The sequence below is a fragment of the Tenrec ecaudatus genome, chromosome 10, assembly GCF_050624435.1.
Source record: "Tenrec ecaudatus isolate mTenEca1 chromosome 10, mTenEca1.hap1, whole genome shotgun sequence".
NCBI lineage: Eukaryota > Metazoa > Chordata > Mammalia > Afrosoricida > Tenrecidae > Tenrec > Tenrec ecaudatus.
This window is the reverse complement of record NC_134539.1, coordinates 50,822,255-50,839,705: the sequence shown is the minus strand read 5'-3', so window position 1 is coordinate 50,839,705 and position 17,451 is coordinate 50,822,255. Positions and strand designations below refer to the sequence as shown.

The following is a 17,451-nucleotide window of genomic DNA, read 5'->3' as shown; positions in this document are numbered from 1 at the left end:
CCACCAACACTGACTTCTTGGCTCGTGGGGGACCTTCCTCTGTAATAGTGCCCAGCCAGCTGGGGCCGGGGCTGAGCCAGCGGTCCTGGGAATGGCCTGGCTTCTTCCACTCAAGGGAGGGAGTAGACCTGTCCGGCGGGGGTGGGGGGGGCGGGGCTCAGGCACTAACTGGGCACACAGCACACCCCAGGAGCCTCCAGCTTAGATACTGATTTACAAACCCCAGTTTGTAAACATGTAGCAGGACCAGCGTGCCTCCACTGTGTGTGTGCGTGTGTGTTGGGGGTGGGCTGGCTCGGAGGACGCAGAAGCCGTGGTGGCCTAGGTGGGCTGCGGCATGAAGCTGCTCAGATGGTCAGAATGAGCCGAGGAGGGCAGGCACTGGGCTGACCTGGCCGGCCCCTCAACTGGTTTCTGTGCTGCTCCTTCCTTCCCAGGGGGTGCGGTCCACTCTCGAGCAGCTTGAGACAGTGAGTCCAGACACAGCAGAAATGCTGCCTCTCCTGCCGCTGCCTTAGTCACAGACGCCATCAGGGCTTTGGCCAAGGCCACAGGCATTCTTCCTACCACATGGGCAGCCTGAGCCACATGGCTTGTCACACAGCAGGCCGAGGCCCCCGAGGAAGGGGGCCCTGAGGCACATGAATGAGCCCAGAGCAGGGGGCACGTGGACATAAGCCTTAGGGACTGGGCCCGTAGGACTCGAAGAACACACCCGTACCCACTTCCTTGGACCATGCTCTACAAGCAAGGCCCGAGGAGCCAGCCTCCGCGCCCTGGAGGCCTCCGGCATCATACACCAGTTCTGGCAGGCCAGCTGCTGCCGGGGAGCAAGCAGCTCTCCTGCCAGCTGAAAGTCAAGGAGTCAGCGCCCCGACTTCCCACCACCTGCGCCCCTACCGTCCCGCCCGGAGCCCAAGAAACACGCCCCACGCAGCCATCTTCCTAAAGACCGTTTTATTGTAAAACCATAAATACAACACTGACAGGAAACCATGTAAGCGACTGAGCCTCTCTGACTGTGAAAAGGGCGTCTTTCTGCCTTGGCGTCAGCCAACTGGGGAACCGTGCTGCAAGAATTCAGGGGTTGGGGTGCAGTCCTGAATTCTGGGCCGGGGCTTTTGGCGATTTCCAGGGATCGGGTAGAACCTTCCTCTTCTCGGGAGGGGGGTGGGGAGGAACGCCCCGCTTTCAGACACAGTACAGACAGGTAAAAAACAGCAACATTTAAACAGCTCAGCTTCCATTTGTCTCGCTTTGTAAAAATCTTTTTATTTCCTTTCCCCGTTCCTTTCTTCCATTTGACGTCAGCAAACAGTCGGAAACGTCATGAAGCCGATTTGGCTGCCAACAGAGAAGGGCACCCAAACGAAGAGAAGCAAACAAAGAGCAGACAGACAGACAGAAACCCCTCCCTAAACCCTCGAGTTGGGTCTCGGGGATTGACATTTGTCACAAGCACCGTCAACTCCACCCCCATGCAAGTGGACTCCCTGGAGAGGCGCTGGGTGTGCACCAACCAGCCGAGACTCCGAGCAACGTCGTCTGACCATGAACACAGCAAGTGGGACACTAGGTTAACTTTTTTTTTAATACAGTACACGGTACACAGGGTCCCCGAGATGGCCCTGCATGAACCCCTCATGAAGACTTTAGCCAAGCACTGGCTGTTTATAAAAATATTGTGTTGCTACAAAAGTATAAATTAATGCTACCGGTATTAAGAAATATTAAACACATAAAACTTAGAAGGATTAAGAAAAATATTCATTAATACCTGTAGAAAACTCTGGCCTAAAAAAGATATTTTTTTGTGTGTGTTTGTTTTTTTGTAAATTTTTTTTGTTTTTTTGTCATTTTTCTAAGATGACTTTTGAATTTCTTTCACTTGCAGACACAGGTGTGTCTATGGTATTGCCTAGAACATCTGAACTACTGAGAAAGGGTGGGGGGCACGTAGGGGTTACTGAGTGGGGGCGGGGGTGAGTGGGGCACCAAGGCTTCCTTAAGATTTACCTGATGTGAACGAATCACCGACATGAACTTGCAGGTTAAAGAAAAAGGATTGGAAAACAACTGAAAATAATTTACGCTTCTTAAAAAATATCTCTGCTTCTTCGGTGGTTGTACAAAATGGGTTCCTGATGTTTGGGATCAAATGGCCCTGCCTGCAGTCTGACAGCCTCGCCCCAGCTGGCGAGTCTCAGCCCCGAGCAGTCCCCAGGCTCAGGGTCACAGGACCCAGCCCCCTGGTGGGATGCTGGGAAGATTGGAGAGACGTGCCCTCCGGCGGGGCAGGTCTCAGATCCTGGAGGCCCAGTCCCCCTGGGTTGCAGGGACCCCACGAGAATCCCAGGACCCTGAGGTTGCGAACAAGGCTGGGCCACGCCCCTTTAAGGAACTTTGGTTCTGAGTGAAGGTGTCCAGTGGGGGTGGGGGCCTCACCGCTTGGTGGGGGGAGTACCCGCGTGGGCAGTGCTGATGCCAACGGCAGAGCCAGCACGCCCTCCTCCGAGGGGAGGGATCTTCCAGGTGACACCTGCAGTACAGGAGGGACGCAGAGGGGCATCGCTGCCCTCACTGCTGGGGCAGCGGAGCAGATGTCTCCTTCTTCGGAGAGACAGGGCTCTGCTAACCATGAGCCTCAAACCACACGGGCAGGGCAACAACCACCCCGCTGCCCCCCAGAAACCGGGAAGCCGGAGGGGAACTTAGGGAGGAAAAACACTGTATCATTGGTTCACCATAACTGGCCTAGCGAACATGAGCCACAGTGAAGGAGAGGGGAGGTCCCACCCAGGTCCCCCTGGGCTCCGCTTGATGCAGGGGCTAGGGCTGGACAGCGGGGCTCCCCATCCAGCTTCCCGGGGAACAGGCTGAGCCTTACCCCTTTGGTTCTGTCCAATGCCATTTGAAGAGCCCCTCCTCCTTCGGATACATCTCAGAGGTGGAGGTGTGGCACCAATGGGCCTGGGCGACACCAGACTGGTGAGGCAGTTCAATGGGGCACGGAGAGGCTGGCTGTCCTGGTCTAGGGAGCTCCTCTTCCTGTCTCTTCAAGCGTCAAATGCATGGTGACCATTCAGGCCACCTCACAGGGACTCCTTCTGCATCGGCCCCACCTCCCTTCCAGCCTTCTTGTGAGAACCCCTTAGAGTTCATGCTGTATCCCTGGCATCCCTAGAGTACCACTTTCCAGGCAGCCTGGACCAAGTCCAGTGGGGAGCAGACACTCCCTACATCCGAGGTGGTCTGGCTTTGCAGTGGAACACCTGCTCTCTGGGACTCCCTGGAAATTCAGGAGACGACAAGGTGGCCATGTGACATACCTGATACACAGAACAAGTGCTTTTGGGTGTCCTGGAAACCTGTCGCCTCTCATCCGTGACACACGGCTGCCCTCTCAGGGTCTGGAAGCCACGGCTCCCATTCCCAATCAACCACAGCTGCCAAGCGAGTCACGCGGGGCGGTGGCCAAGCTCTTCCAGGGATGGGCACAGCAGGTGACGAGAGGTGCTGAGAGTCCGCCAGAGATGAGGTGCAGGCTCTGGAGGCCCTACTGTGGACCCAGGCAGATGGGGCGACGGGAGAGGCACATCCTCTTAGGAGAGATGACACGGTCACTCCTGGTGTCGCAGAGGAATGCCGTGACCCTTGACCTGGGCGTTACGGAAGCCACATGCATGCAGAGGGAAGCAGCTTCCTCTCCCTCTTCCTCTCAGGGGTCCAGAGATGTCAAGACATAGGCCACTGCCGTGCTGGCCATCCCGAGGCTCCTGCTGAGCTGTGTCCAAGTGAGTAGGCCACCCTCCAAGTTGTCAGTAATGACCGGACGGATGCAGCTTCCCGGTCTCCCAGCCCCCAGGACCCCGTGGTGGCCACAGAGCTGGGAGGCCGGCAGTGAATTCATGCACCAAGTCAAGGGCAGGCTGGATGCCGAGAGAAGAGCCGCAAGAGTCCACCTCAATCTGCTGGCTGAACTGGAATTTCAGGAAGGTGGATGTTGCTGGAGATAAGGGGCCTGGCGGCTGAACCTGGGAGATCTTTTGGTTTTTATCAAGCTGTTTGTTGAGGCAGGATTTGCACTAAGAGGAACGGATGGGCACAGGGGGAAAGCAGCCTTGTGGGTGACATCAGTATTGGGGGAGACCAGGGTGCAAGATGGAAGCGACCGCCTGCCACCCTGCCGTCCGGCGGGGGGAATGGCCAAGGAGTCAGTAGCATTCACATCAAACCAAGTACTGCACTGAGCTGGGAAGGAGGGCGGAACTATGAGGTGACAGCATGCGACCAGACCTCTTGAGCTGAACAAGACCTTTGCTGTCCAACAGTCCCGGTGGGTGGCAGACACCCTGGTGCTCCGGGTAGGAGAATGTGGGGGCTCTGGCAGCCTTGCAAAGAAGTGGAAGGCTCAACTGTTCCCTCTCGAACTGGTTCAGGGACGGGAGCCACTGCCCAGTTCCGCTCTGAGCAAGACAAGCCTCTGCTCCCAGAGACTCAGGCAGAGGGCAGCGCCCATCCTCCTTGTGTGGCCCAAGTGCTAACCCAGGGGGGCCTTCCCGGCAGCAATGCCAAGGAGGGACGTGCTGATCGGGGTGTCTGTCGATTGCCAAGAACCCTCCTGCTGCTTCTGGAATGCCCTGGAGGGCTTGCCCCCAGCCTGCAGGTGCTCCCCTTCTTTGGAAAGCGGCATGAGGCTAATGTCCAGGTGTCCCGTGCCAACGACAGAGGCTCTTCTGAGGGCACACAGCCAGTTGAAAACATGGTGGAGGAAATGACCCGGGACTTCTTCGGAGAGGACGTGGCGCGGTGATTCCTGAGACCGTAGCTTGCTGGAGCGGATCTGGAAAGGGCCCACTTTGACCCATTTCTCTTTCACGATGTCCCAGGCTCGGGAAGGAGAGCCGGTTAAGTGCTCATGAGACACGGCGTGCAGGCTTCGGCGCCAGGGGCGGAGCCTTCTTGATGCACAGCCGCCTCTAGGTCCCTGGTGGGGAGGGGCAATTATACAGTGCTGTGTGTCATCGAGGTATCTTGCAGTTGTGTAATGCTTTATTACTGGGAGGGATGAGGCGCCAGAGCTGATCCCAAGGATGGCAGGATGTGCTATTGCCAGGAGCCCCCCACCCGGTGGCCGTTCTCAGATGATGGGCTTCAAAGGACATAAGCATGTCCAGCCCGCAGCTCCAGTCACAGGAGCGCGAGACTATCGGCACCACATTCACTGACGAGGGGCGGGGAGCCGAGCACTGATCTGGAGGCATCGACAAGGTAGACGCACCAGTGCTTGGGAATGGGGCATTCCCAGTGCTTGGGAATGGGGCAGCAGGAGAGTCTGGACGCACTTTTCACAGCATCAAGCGGGGTCGAACGCCATGCCACCCTCAGGAGCGGTCACCCTCAGAAGCATCAGTTGCTTGGCCCAAGGCACCGTGCTCAACGACTGTCCCTAAAAACGGGGGCCTGAGGCTCATGGAGGGTCCCCCTAGGGCTGTGGGCTACGGTACCACTTGACCCCCTGGGGTCCTGTGAGTGGGGAGGGGAGGCTGTTGCATCTGAGGTGTGACGGACAGGACTAAGGCTGGACGCCGGAGTCCCTGTGGAGCTGGAGCATCGGTGAAGTGGCGAGCGGTGTGGGGCACGCTGGGTATAGAGATCGGACATACGCAGAACCAGGCATAGCTGACCAGGAGGACGGGCCTTCCACTTACATTCAAGAGGATAAGCTACACGTGTCCCAGCGGTGTCTGCTGCCACCACACCCAGCCCGCCCCAGCCTCCCAAACAGCGTCGTGGAGTTCTTGGTCCTGGCTGGGGGTTTGCACGGACACTTGAGGCCATCTGGGGAAAGCACAGTGGAGACTGTAGGACTGGGATACACCACTGAGATGAGCTCGTTTACAGTGTGATTTGAAGGACAAAAAGGGTGGTTTCAAAACAGACTCCAAAAACATAAGTTACAGACATTCAGTGCCTCCTAGCAGAGTCTCAATAAAATTTAAGAAACAAACAAACAAAAAAAGGTAGGACTTGCTAACATGTTAAGGTGGGGAGGGAATCACGTAAGGAGTGGACGCGATATCTATCCTTCTCCGAAAAATGTCCCCTTGTTTTTCTACCTTATATGAAAATGCAAAATGTCAGCTTCATATTCTTAAAGTCTCCTTTTCCTGATTTGGGGAGATAGATGGGGGTGTGTCTAAGGCGGCTGCCCGGGCACCCCCGAGGGATGTCACGGAGGCAGCAGCTCAGTGCCCTGAAGGTGAATGAGAAACAAAGTCGAGTGCAGAAACCGTCCGTCTGATGCCATCTGGAGAGGCAGTCCATGGCGGGGCAGCTGGGGCTGGGGGTGGGGTGGGGGGTGGGGGGCGGTGTGAAGGACCGAGGACGTCAAGTCACTTCAGATCACAGCTGCCTGGACATCTTACAACATCAGCTTCTTACCCATCTGCACACCTGAAAGTGGAGTCTTTTAAAGCCCCCGATGGAGAAAAAGACACCGAAGCATCTCCCTCTTCCCCACACACTCAGCTTTCCTGACAGACCCAGCTTAATGGCCATGTGCCCACTGCCAGGCACGTGTGCATGCACCAGGGCCGCGTGTGTGTGTGCACACATGCAAGGAGCGAGCCCGTGACCACGGAGGGTGAGCGTACAGCCCTCCTCTCCCCACACACCCGTGACTGGGTGTGAGCACATATGCACACACATGGGGGAAAAAAGCACTTAAAGTTTCCAGGGGGCATTGATAATGAGGTCCACAGTGTTTAGAACTTAAATTCCTTTTTCTTGGTTTGTGACAGTGTTGTGTGTGTGTTTTTTTGTTTGTTTTATCTTATATATTTTCCCTAATGTTCTTTGTTCCTTTCTCCCTCCTTCGTCTGTGACAGCGCGACTTAAAGCATGTTGGATTTCAGGAACATGAGCTTGTTCATATCTTCCGGGCTCAGCAGCCGCCGCCTCTTGATGAGAAGCGCCTGCTCGCACATACTGACGCACCCGCTGCGGGCGCCCACGGCTGGGACCGCCAGGAGCCAGAAGGCCAGCTTGGCGAGTTTCGTGTGCTTCTGGGTCACGCACGACCAGTACTGGAAGAGATCGGGGGTGGCCTGGAAGAGGGGCTCCTGCAGGTAATCATAGACCTCGTTCTTCCCCAGCCGGTCATCCTCCTGCGAGGCCGGGTTCTCACCTGGGGCTGAGCGGGGCTTCTTGGCGCTGGGCTCGAAGTCGGGGTCCTCGGCCCAGGACTCCTTGACCTCGTTGATGAGCTCGCAGACCTTGCCAATGATCTCCTCGTGCTGGTAGGGCGGGACAGGCCGCAGTTTCTGCTGTGGGTCCAGGATCATGGCCACCTTGTGCGCCGGGTGCACCTTGAAGTTCTCCTTGAGCGCCTCCAGGAAGAGGTGGCAGAGCTTGCTGACGGTGCCCGCGTCGTTGGCCTTGGCCGTGAAGAGCTTCTCCAGCCGGACGTAGGTGGGCAGCACCAGCTGCAGGGTGGGCTGGCTCTCGCTGCTCAGCTCGATGACCGCCTGCTTCACGGGCGTCAGGATGGCGGCCAGGTTGCTGAGCAGGTGTTTGTTGAGGCTCTGGATGAGGTTCATCTTCTTGGCCCGGCTGTAGAACTCGCAGATCTGCTCGTAGCGCTCGTGCACCAGCAGCAGCGAGTCCGTCACCGAATTCCAGCAGGGGGGCGGGGCGGTCTCCTCCAGCGACCCGAAGGTCTCCTTGGCGAGGCCCGTGGAGCCCGCCAGGTCCTCGCACACGCTGAGCAGCTCGATGACCTCATGCATGCTGCGGGCCTGCAGTGTCCGCTTGCTCAGCACGCTCTGCACCACTGAGTTCAAGGCGCAGGCCGAGCAGCGCAGGCACATGCCGGCCTTGGAGAAGGCGGATGCGCTCACCCGGCAGTCCGTCACGTACACCGTCCTGATCTCCGACATCACAAACTCGGAGAGCACGTTCTGCACCCAGTGGTGCACCAGGTCGCCGCCATCACGCACGTCCGCACCCTTCACGCCCAGAACGTAGCTCTTGATGTGGTTGCCCTCGGCCTGGTAGGCGGTCAGGATGTAGCAGGAGTCAGGGCCCACGCTCTGAGAGTGGCAGGTGACGCCGATGCCCAGGCAGGCGTTGCTACCCAGGGCACACGTCACCTTCACCTTGACCTGGTTGTACATGCGCGGCAGGTGCTTCAGCGCCAGCGTGTTGAAGTTGCCCAGGATCTCGGTGACGGAGAAGGCCCCGTAGCGGGCCCCGCTGTCCACCAAGGTCTGGGCCAGCTTCAGGAACTCCTTCCCGCTCACCACGCTCAGCGCACCCAGGTCGGCGCACATGACCCGCAGCAGCCGCTCCGCGATGTTCTGCCGCTCCTTCTCGGGAATCATGCTGTTGTTGGGTGTTAAACCACTCACGGTGGCTGGTGGGGGACACAGAGAGACACGATTAATCCTGGCAATGGAGCCTCCTTGGTCCGGCTGCAGCCTGCTCCTCGGAGTCCCCAGTATTAGGGAATAACGAACAGATCCCATCTTCACACCATTTGGTGGCACTGGCTGCCTTTAATCTGTGGCCATTGCAGAGCATAAATCTTGGCTGCTTAGTCAAGAATAACGGCCTGGGTGCAGTAAACTTGCTTTATCGGTCTTCTTCACCTTGGTCTCTGAGGCCAACTATTCCAATACCTTCCTCAATATGGAAACCGCCTCTAGGCACACCGCTGGGACAATCCCACCCACAGGGCAACAGTGCAAGTCGAAGGTATAGCCAACAGCTAGACAGAGAGGCAGGTTCTAGTTTGGGTGTGTCATTAATTTGTGCTTTCTGATTACAAATAAGGCACCTTCCTCTCCCTCTTCCTGAGTCTCCCCTGGCCCATCCTGCAATTTAATAACACCTGCATATGGTGTCTCAGACGTACGTAATTGTGCTTTTGTTATGCGTTACGGAAGTGCGGATGGTGGGGATGGGTGGGGGCAGAAGGGACAACACAACTGGAAGCCCCACGGGGCCCCAACAGACCACCACGGGTCCATCTGTTCCGGGACAAGACCTACTATTATTGGCACTGTTCCTCTGGGGCTGGGGTTTCCACTTCTCTTCTACGACGGCAGATGGTGATCGAGACTGGTTGGAGGCGATGTTGTTCTCGTTGTCAGCTGTGGGCACAAAGGGAAGGAATGTTTGTTACACCTTGAGGTGTGAGAGACCTGCTTACAAAGAAGGTGAAAATAGAGCATGAGAGTTAAAAGCAAAATATGGCTTCTGGGAGGCAGGCCTGGGTTCAAACTCTTGTTCCACTTTAGACAACTCCCTTATGTCTGTAAGGTCTCCTTTCTATCCTTTGGAAAAGTGGAAATGATCATACAGAAATGACCTAAGGTGGGGACCTCACAGTCTTTGCTGGGTTCTAATCTGTATCGAGGTGCCCTGGTGGTGTAGTGCTTACACACTGGACTGCGATCCTCACGGTTAGCAGTTTGAAACCAACAGCAGCCCCGCAGGAAGAAAACGGGTTTTTCTACTCTTGTAAAGTTACAGTTTCAGAAACCCACCGAAGGCTAGATGATGGCAGCAAGTTTTTTTTTGTGTTGGATTTGTGTATGGTTGGGGAGAAATTACACAAGGCTGATGAAAAACCAACAACACTCTAGAACAAGTAAGAACTCAAAAACAGCAGTTAGAAATTATAGAAATATGCTCAAGTATAAAGAAAAACCAGAATAGAACAAAATGAAACAAAAAACAAGCTAAGTGGAACTTCTAGAGATAAAAATAAAATGCGTATGAAAAACAGCACTGGGATAAGACTAAGTGGCACAGAAGAAAGCATTTGTGAGCATACTCATGTTCACTGCTGCACGGGGCAAGAGAAGTCAGAAACAGAGAGCAAAGGCTGAAAATAAATGAAAAGAGCATGGGCAATATCGAGCAGTACTGGCATCTCAGGACCAGAAATATAGCTGAAGAAATCATCATCAACAACAAAAACTTGATGAAAACTATAAGCTCACAGATGAAAAAAGTTCAATAAACTCCAACCATATTAAACTTAACAAAGCATGATCACTCTATTACGATCAAATTGATGAAAGCCAATGGAAAGAAACTCTGATAACTAACCAGAGGAATGAATGGATTATAGTATGTACAAATCAACAGAGTGAGAATGACAACATCCTTCCCATCAGACGCTACGCAAACCAGAAGGCAATGGAACAAAGCAGCAAAAGAAAATGTCAACCTAAAATCCTGGCCCTAGTGAGATCTTTCACAAACGAATATCACATGAAAGACTTTGGGGCCAAACAAAAGCAGATACTTACTATATGAAGAGTTAAAGGGAATTCTGCAGGCCGAAGAAGAGTGTTATCAAATAAAAATCTGGATCGACAAAGAGAGTACTACAAATATACGCGAGACAACAAAAAAATTCCCCTACACATTTTATCTCTTTGAAATAGAAATGACTGTTCCCTGAAGAAAATACTTTACAGCGGTAGATACATAAGAAAAATGAATGATCGCAACAGTGTAGCAACACAGGAAGAAGGCCCCCAAAAGTTTGGTATAAAATGTATACTAACAAAATGGATACACAAGCACATGGTGAAGACAGAGATGGTGCCCGGCTATTAAAAGATACAGTGTCTGGGGTCTTAAAGGCTTGAAGTTAAACAGCGGCCATCCAACAGTGAAGCAACAAGCCCACATGGAAGAAGCTCACCAGCCAGTGCGATCATGAGGTGTCATCGAGACTGGGCAACGGGCATCAGAAGATTCACAACAAACAGTAAACAAACGAACAAAAGTGCATTGGTGAGAATGGAGGTGGGTGTGAGCGGAGACCCAAAGCCCATCTATGGACAATGGAACATCCCCCCACAGAGGGGTCGCAGGAGGGGGTGACTCAATCAGGGTGCAGTAGAGCACTAATGGGTCATGCAATATACTTGCTTCCTGGAGGCCTCCTCACCAAGCCCGCCTATCATCACCTCAGTGCCGCCTCCCAATCTAGACTAGACAGGAGCATGTACAAAGGTATAGGCAAGAGATAAAACTCACAACACATGGAACCCAGGAACAGGAATGGGAATTGAGATACCAAAAGGGAAGGGGAGTAGAGGTGGGGAGGGAGGAGGGCACTGATCACAATGAAGGGCACATAACCATACACACCTCCATCCAGGGGGAAGAGCAACAGAAACCAGAGGGGAAGGGAGATGGCGGTGGGAGTGAGAGTCAAAAATAATTAACAATCTACAATCTACCAGGGGGCCACCAGGGTTGGGGGGGGAGGAGGGAGGGAAAAAAGGAGTTGATCCCAAGGGTTCAATGGAAAGTAAGTATATAGAAAAGAACATGGAATACATGTATGAATATGTCAGATACAATTGATGCATGGTTTGTAACAAGAGTTGTAAGAGCCCCCAATAAAATGGAAAAAAATACATACATTAAAAAATGTACATTAAAAGACAATGGATTTTTCCCATGAAAATTTTGGAGCTCCTGTGTATACTTTTGGAAGGTTCTGATACAATTTAAAAAGCGATCTAATATTTGAAAGCAGACGGTGGAAAATAATATATATAGTATAAATTCTAACGACCTAAAAACTAAATAGTTACAGATAGTCAGTTGATTATAGAGAGAAAATATGAGTCATAAAACAATTCTCAATCCAAAATGAGACAGGCAATTTTTATAAAAAGCAACAAATAATGAAGAAAATAATGAAGAATCAAATAACAAGAAAACAGAATGAAATCCAGTAACTCTGATCATTACATTAACTGTAAATGGTCTGACATTCCCAATAAGAACAGGATTGCCATACAAAAAGTTTTTTAAAAGCATGACTTAATAATATACTGTCTATAATAAACTTCTTCAAATATAAAGACAGGTTAAGAAAAATGAAACCAAACTCGCTGCTATAGAATCAACTCCCACTCAGAGTGATCTTTAGACAAGTAGAACTGTCCCTGTGGATTTGGAAGAATATAATCTTTATGGGAGTAGAAAGTAGAATTCATCTTTCTTTCAGGAAGCAACTGGTAGTTTTGAACTGTTGACCTTGCAGTTAGCAGCCCAACCATGGCTCCTACAGTCATGTCAAATTAAATAAAGGTCTCATGGAAACAGTAATGAAAAGAAAGTAGGATGTGATATCATCACATGCAAAAATAAACATCAGAACAAGGAAGGACGATTATCAGAGATAAGAATAATGCATAGTGCTAGCACTCATAACAGTAACATGTGATAAGACTCAACACCCATTTATGAAACAACTCCCAGATTAAATTCCCAAGGAAATAAAAGTACTACATGTGTATGTATATGGTAACAGAGCTTCAAAAACCACAAAGCAAAAACTAACAGAACTTAAAGGAAAAATAAGTCAAGCAATATAATTGGAAATGTCAACAATCTTCTCTCAGTAATCATTTGGCATTGTCTAGTATCAAGCTATGCAAGGTGTTCATGGCTTGTGAAAGTTGGACACTGAATAAGGAAGACTGCAGAAGAATCGATGAGCCTGAATTGTGGTGCTGGAAGAATACTGAAGGTGCAATGAACTGTTAAGAGGACAGACCCCCCTGTCCTGGAAGAAGCGTGGCCAGAGTGTTCGTAGAGGAAAGATGGCAAGACTTCTTACATCCTCTGGACATAATGTCAGGAGAGACCAGTCTCTGGAGAAGGACCCCATCATTGATAAAGCGGAGGGGCAGAGAAAAAGAAGAAACGCCCCCCCCCGACATGGACGGACGCAGTGGCTGCACCAATGGGCTCAGGCACAGGAACGGTGTGAGGACGGTGCAGGGCCGGGCGGTGTTACGTTCTGCTGTGCACAAGGTCGCTGTGGGTTGGAGCTGACTTGATGGCACCGAAGAAGAACAGCAGCAGCAACAACAACATGCAGCAGTCTAACACACATTTTACCACACTCGACACAGACTGGAGGTAGAAAAGTGAAGTATTTGAAGAAATAATGTTGTCTATGGTAGATCAAACAATCAAGGAAGGAAATATAATAGCAGTCTTAGATGATACTATCATCCGACTCGGTCCTACATTTACAGAGGAGGCAGCGCAGTCAGAACACACTCCTAGCAAGTGTACACACGACGTTTGCCAAGTTATATGTGGTCATAAAAGGAGTCTTCATAAATCCAAAGAGAGGAAAACAATACAAAGTATGCTCTCCCTCATTAGAAATCAAACCCACTTTACATAAAATGGTTCATTATTGTTCTGATAACATGTACCTTAATAAAACATAGTAATAAAAATATATTTGAAAAAATGTAACTATTTGAAAATTACACATCCAAAGGGAAATTAGGTGATATTTTGTACTAAAATAAAATATAACCTTACAAAAGATGTAAGACCAGTTTAATGCAAGGCTCATTTATATGATCGTGGTAGATGGTTTTACATCAACTTGAATGTCTAATGAGAGTGTAGGGGTGGAGCTCAGGCTGGGATCAAGGTCAAGCCTCCTGATGCCTCCTAGGGAGTGTGGCCTTCTTAGAAGAGAAGAAACTGGGATCTCTCTCTCCTCCCAAAGGCCATCAATACACAAGAACAGGTGACAAAACTCAATACCTGCTCATGAAGCAAATTCTTATATAAAGAGAAAGAAAATTCCTCAACCAGAGAGAGGACCATTATTTTAAAAAATCTACAAGTTTACAAAAATAAATGGATAAGAAAATATGATGAATAATAATTTGTCAACAAATTAGATAATCTAGATGAAATGGAACAAAATCCCTTAAAAGATATAAACTACTGAAACTGATTTAAGGAAAAAAAGAAAAAACACAACCTGAACAGACCTATGATAAAGAGACTAAATTAACAATAAAAATACTCCCATCCCAGGATCAGGGGTGTGTGTGAGGAGAGCTATGGGTCAGGCTTACATGACTTCACTGGTGAATTCTACATTTGTTGAAAGAAGAACCAAAGCTAATCTTTCACAAACTCTTGTAAAAATGGAAAGGCAGGAGACATTTCTCCTTTTCTAAGGCTAATAAGGCTAAGACTGATAAAAAGAAAAAACTAGACAAAAGCTCTCACAAGAAAACTGCAACCCAACGGCTCCAATGAATATAAAGATCCTGAAAAAAGGGAGCAAACTGAGTCTAGCAACACAAGTCACTCAATAATAACAAGAAAATCCCACTGAAAACGAGCAAAGATCTGCGCAGACATTTTCCCAGATACTCCGTTGACCCATAAGCACATGAAAGGATGCCGAACATCCTTGGTTAAGGAAATGCCACTCAAAGCCACTAGGAGCCACCACTCCGTAGCCAGTAAGTAGGCTGGCAACAACGAAAAAGACGGCAACACGCGCTGGTGAGGATATGGAGTAATTAGAACCTTACACATAGTTGGTGGAGAAGCAAAAGCGGTGCTTTGGAAAACAGCCCGATAGTTGCTCAGCTGTTGAGCACAGAGTTATCATGTGGGCCAGTCATTCCACCCCTAGGCCCTTACTCACGAGAAAGGGACCCATACGTCTATTCAGGGGACATCAAGCTGAAGACTTGGACGAGGACAGCAAAAAGGGTGAACCACTGGAGGAACGCCGCCCACGTAGAAGCAGCTGTGGAGATGGATTATCTCTTTCTGTGCATATTTTCGTCAAAGTAAAATATGAAAGAGGAAACCAATGTCCACACCCTTGCACTTGATGGTCATGGCGGTTTTATTCCTCATAGCCCCAAACTGGAGACAACAAACCGGTTGCTTATCATTTGGAGGACGGATAAACAGGTTTGTACCAGGGAACGCCACTCAGCAATAGAAAGGGACTACTGGCAGGTTTTGAAATAGCATGCACGAATCTCAAAGGCATGCGAAGTGAAAGGACTCAGACACAATGGCCAAGCTCACTAATTCCATGTGTATAAGGTTCCAGGGAGGGAAAGGGCAGTGAGAGAAACAGAGAGGCTGTCCCGCTGGCGATGCAGAGTGCCTGGGAGGGGCATGGAGGTGTTTTCTGGGTGGTGGGTGATGATACACATTTGGATGGGGGTGGACCGACTGTCTTACGCTTGTCAAAACCGATCACCGTGTACTTAAATTTAGTAAGTGATGTCTCAGTAAATCGAATTTTCTACACAATGGAAAGAAACCCCTTAATATAGCAACGGAACAGAGTGAGATGGTGACTGATCTTTCATTTTCTAACGCCTCTGCACTTGCCACTTCCTTCGGTGAACAGAACTCACTTTTAAAGAGGAAAACAAAACAAAACAGAATGCCTCAAACAGTGAGAACAAGCGACCTTTCTTGTGAACTTTCTCCACCCCTGAGTTCAGGTTGCTGAAGGCCGTGGATTTGAACCTGGCTCTGCCATGGCTGCGGGGTGTGTCTGTCACTTCAACTCTCCTGGTCTGCTTCACCTCCTCCCTCCAGAATTTGGGGCTTGAGTGAGCACCGGTCTCTGCTTTTCCACAAGACTTGCCCTCGAGATTATTGCATGGCTGCGAAGACCGTCCTCTACAACCATACAGAAGGGTGCTGGTGACACAGGAGGTGAAGTGTTGCGCGACAAACTGGAAGGTGACGGTCAGCCTCGGAAACCCTCCTGGGAAACCCTACAGGGTCGCCGGGAGTGAGAGCTGACTTCTTCCCATAGTGCAGTCCTAGGGGCACTCTGGGATAAGCCCTGGGCTGCCAACCACTGAGTTGGGGGTTCGGATTCAACCAGCCACTGTGTGGGAGAAAGATGAGGCTGTCTGATCCCGAAGACTCCCATCCTAAGAAACCCTACCCAGGGTTGTGGTGAGTTGGAATCGACCGATGGCAAGTCGATTGGGTTGAGTTGGGTTTGGGCGCTGAAACTCAGGATTATTGGATGTGTGTCCCTGTGTACCACCAGACTCTGACAGAGTTGATTCCGACCCTACAGACCAGGGAAGAACTGCCCCTTTTGGGTTTCCAAGATTTTCAATCTTTTATGGGAGTTGACCTAGCTTCAATTTTTCTTCTGTGAAATAGCTGGTGGATTCTAACTGTTAACAGCTTTGTGTTTCCCACTACGCGACCGGGGCCCCATTCACACAGCATGTCTGTAGAGGGTGAGTGTAGAACTGGAATAAAGGTGGTCTTCCAGAGAGAGATCAACTCCGGGTGGGGGAGGCCTCTGTCACTGGATCTTAGCACATACCATGGCCCTCCACACCTGACAGTCATCTCCCGAGCCCTCCCTCCCCCAGCTCTGCGACTTCACCACCTTCCAAACCAGACTGACATCACAGGGATGAGAAACCAAACGGTCAGCCACCACCCAAATCCTAAAACTGAACAGCCAGCCGCTGGCTGCCTGGGAACCCCTGACGGTGCTGCAGGGAAGGACTGAGGTGCTGCCCTTTCTGTTAGTGCCTGGGTGGCCACAGGAGGATGCCCACCACACATGCCAGCCAGGTGTGACGGCACAGCCTCCAGCAAGTACCTTCAGCATGTTGTGCTCCGGGTCCTCATCTCTAAGCGGCTGGTGGGCTTCACTGCAGGGAGGCCCCGAGAATCCACCGAGTGAACACAGGGGAAGGCCGTAGAGCAGTGGTTCTCAACCTTCCTCAGGCTGTGACCCTCTCATACAGTTCCTCTTGTTGTGGTGCCTACCCACCGCCAACGTACAATTATTTTCGTTGCTATCTCATCACTGTTATTTTGCTACTCTTATGAATCGGATGACCGCTGTGAAAGGGTCGTTCGACCCCCAAAGGGGTTGAGACCCACAGATTGAAAACCGCTGCCTTGGCATCAGTGCTCACACGATACGAGATCATTTCCACCAGCTGACCACCTGTGGACCGGTGAGGATGTTCTCTGAGCCTCGCTTTATCCGCCTGTATAATGGAGAGGCACTCGCCAGCTCACTGACAGGTGTTCGGGAAGCGCTGAAGCAGTCAGCGACGGGAAGCATCAGGGAGACTCCTGGCGGGCTGGCAGCACTCACGATTGAGCTGTGCACAGCATCATCCTGCCAATCCCCCCGAGCTGTCAGCAGGGACCCAGCAGGCTCTCCCAGGGAAGAGAATGGGAGTTTATTAGTGGGAATTACCCTGTGACGTTCAGCAGCCCCTTAATGAGATTGCTGTTAGTCGAGGCTGATCCTCCTTATCAGCGGCGCTATGAACTGCGCAGATCATGACGCTTAATTTCTCTCTATAGAGGCAATCCTTTAATCCCGATTCAGGCTGCCTGGGATTTGGACTGCTCCACGCCGGAGTGCTGGGAGCATTCTCCGGCAGCGCTGGACCAGAACAAAGCGGCTCAGGGAAGCAAGCCTTGGGAGAGCGAGAGGTAGGGCCACAGCAGGGCAGGCCCACCCTCTATCGACAGCCTCCTAATTGAGCGCAGAAGCACCCACCCGCTTCAAGGGCCCGCTCCTCAACTCGGTGCCTGAACCCAGAGCAGAAGTGC

At 51.2% G+C, this 17,451-nt stretch overlaps 1 protein-coding gene across 4 annotated transcripts in view; it reads right to left on the bottom strand.

The window, feature by feature from the left end:
- Positions 1–942: 942 nt before the first annotated feature.
- The window catches only part of ZNF618 (zinc finger protein 618), a 192,071-nt gene continuing 175,562 nt past the window's right edge, over positions 943–17,451 (bottom strand). For all 4 annotated transcript variants that reach the window (XM_075560369.1, XM_075560367.1, XM_075560370.1 and 1 more), the window contains 2 exons: positions 9,054–9,155; positions 943–8,416 (listed from right to left, as the gene is read on the bottom strand). In XM_075560369.1, coding sequence (XP_075416484.1) covers positions 6,897–8,416; positions 9,054–9,155 — 1,622 coding nt within the window. In that variant the 3' untranslated portion in view covers positions 943–6,896. The remainder of the gene's footprint in view (positions 8,417–9,053; positions 9,156–17,451) is intronic.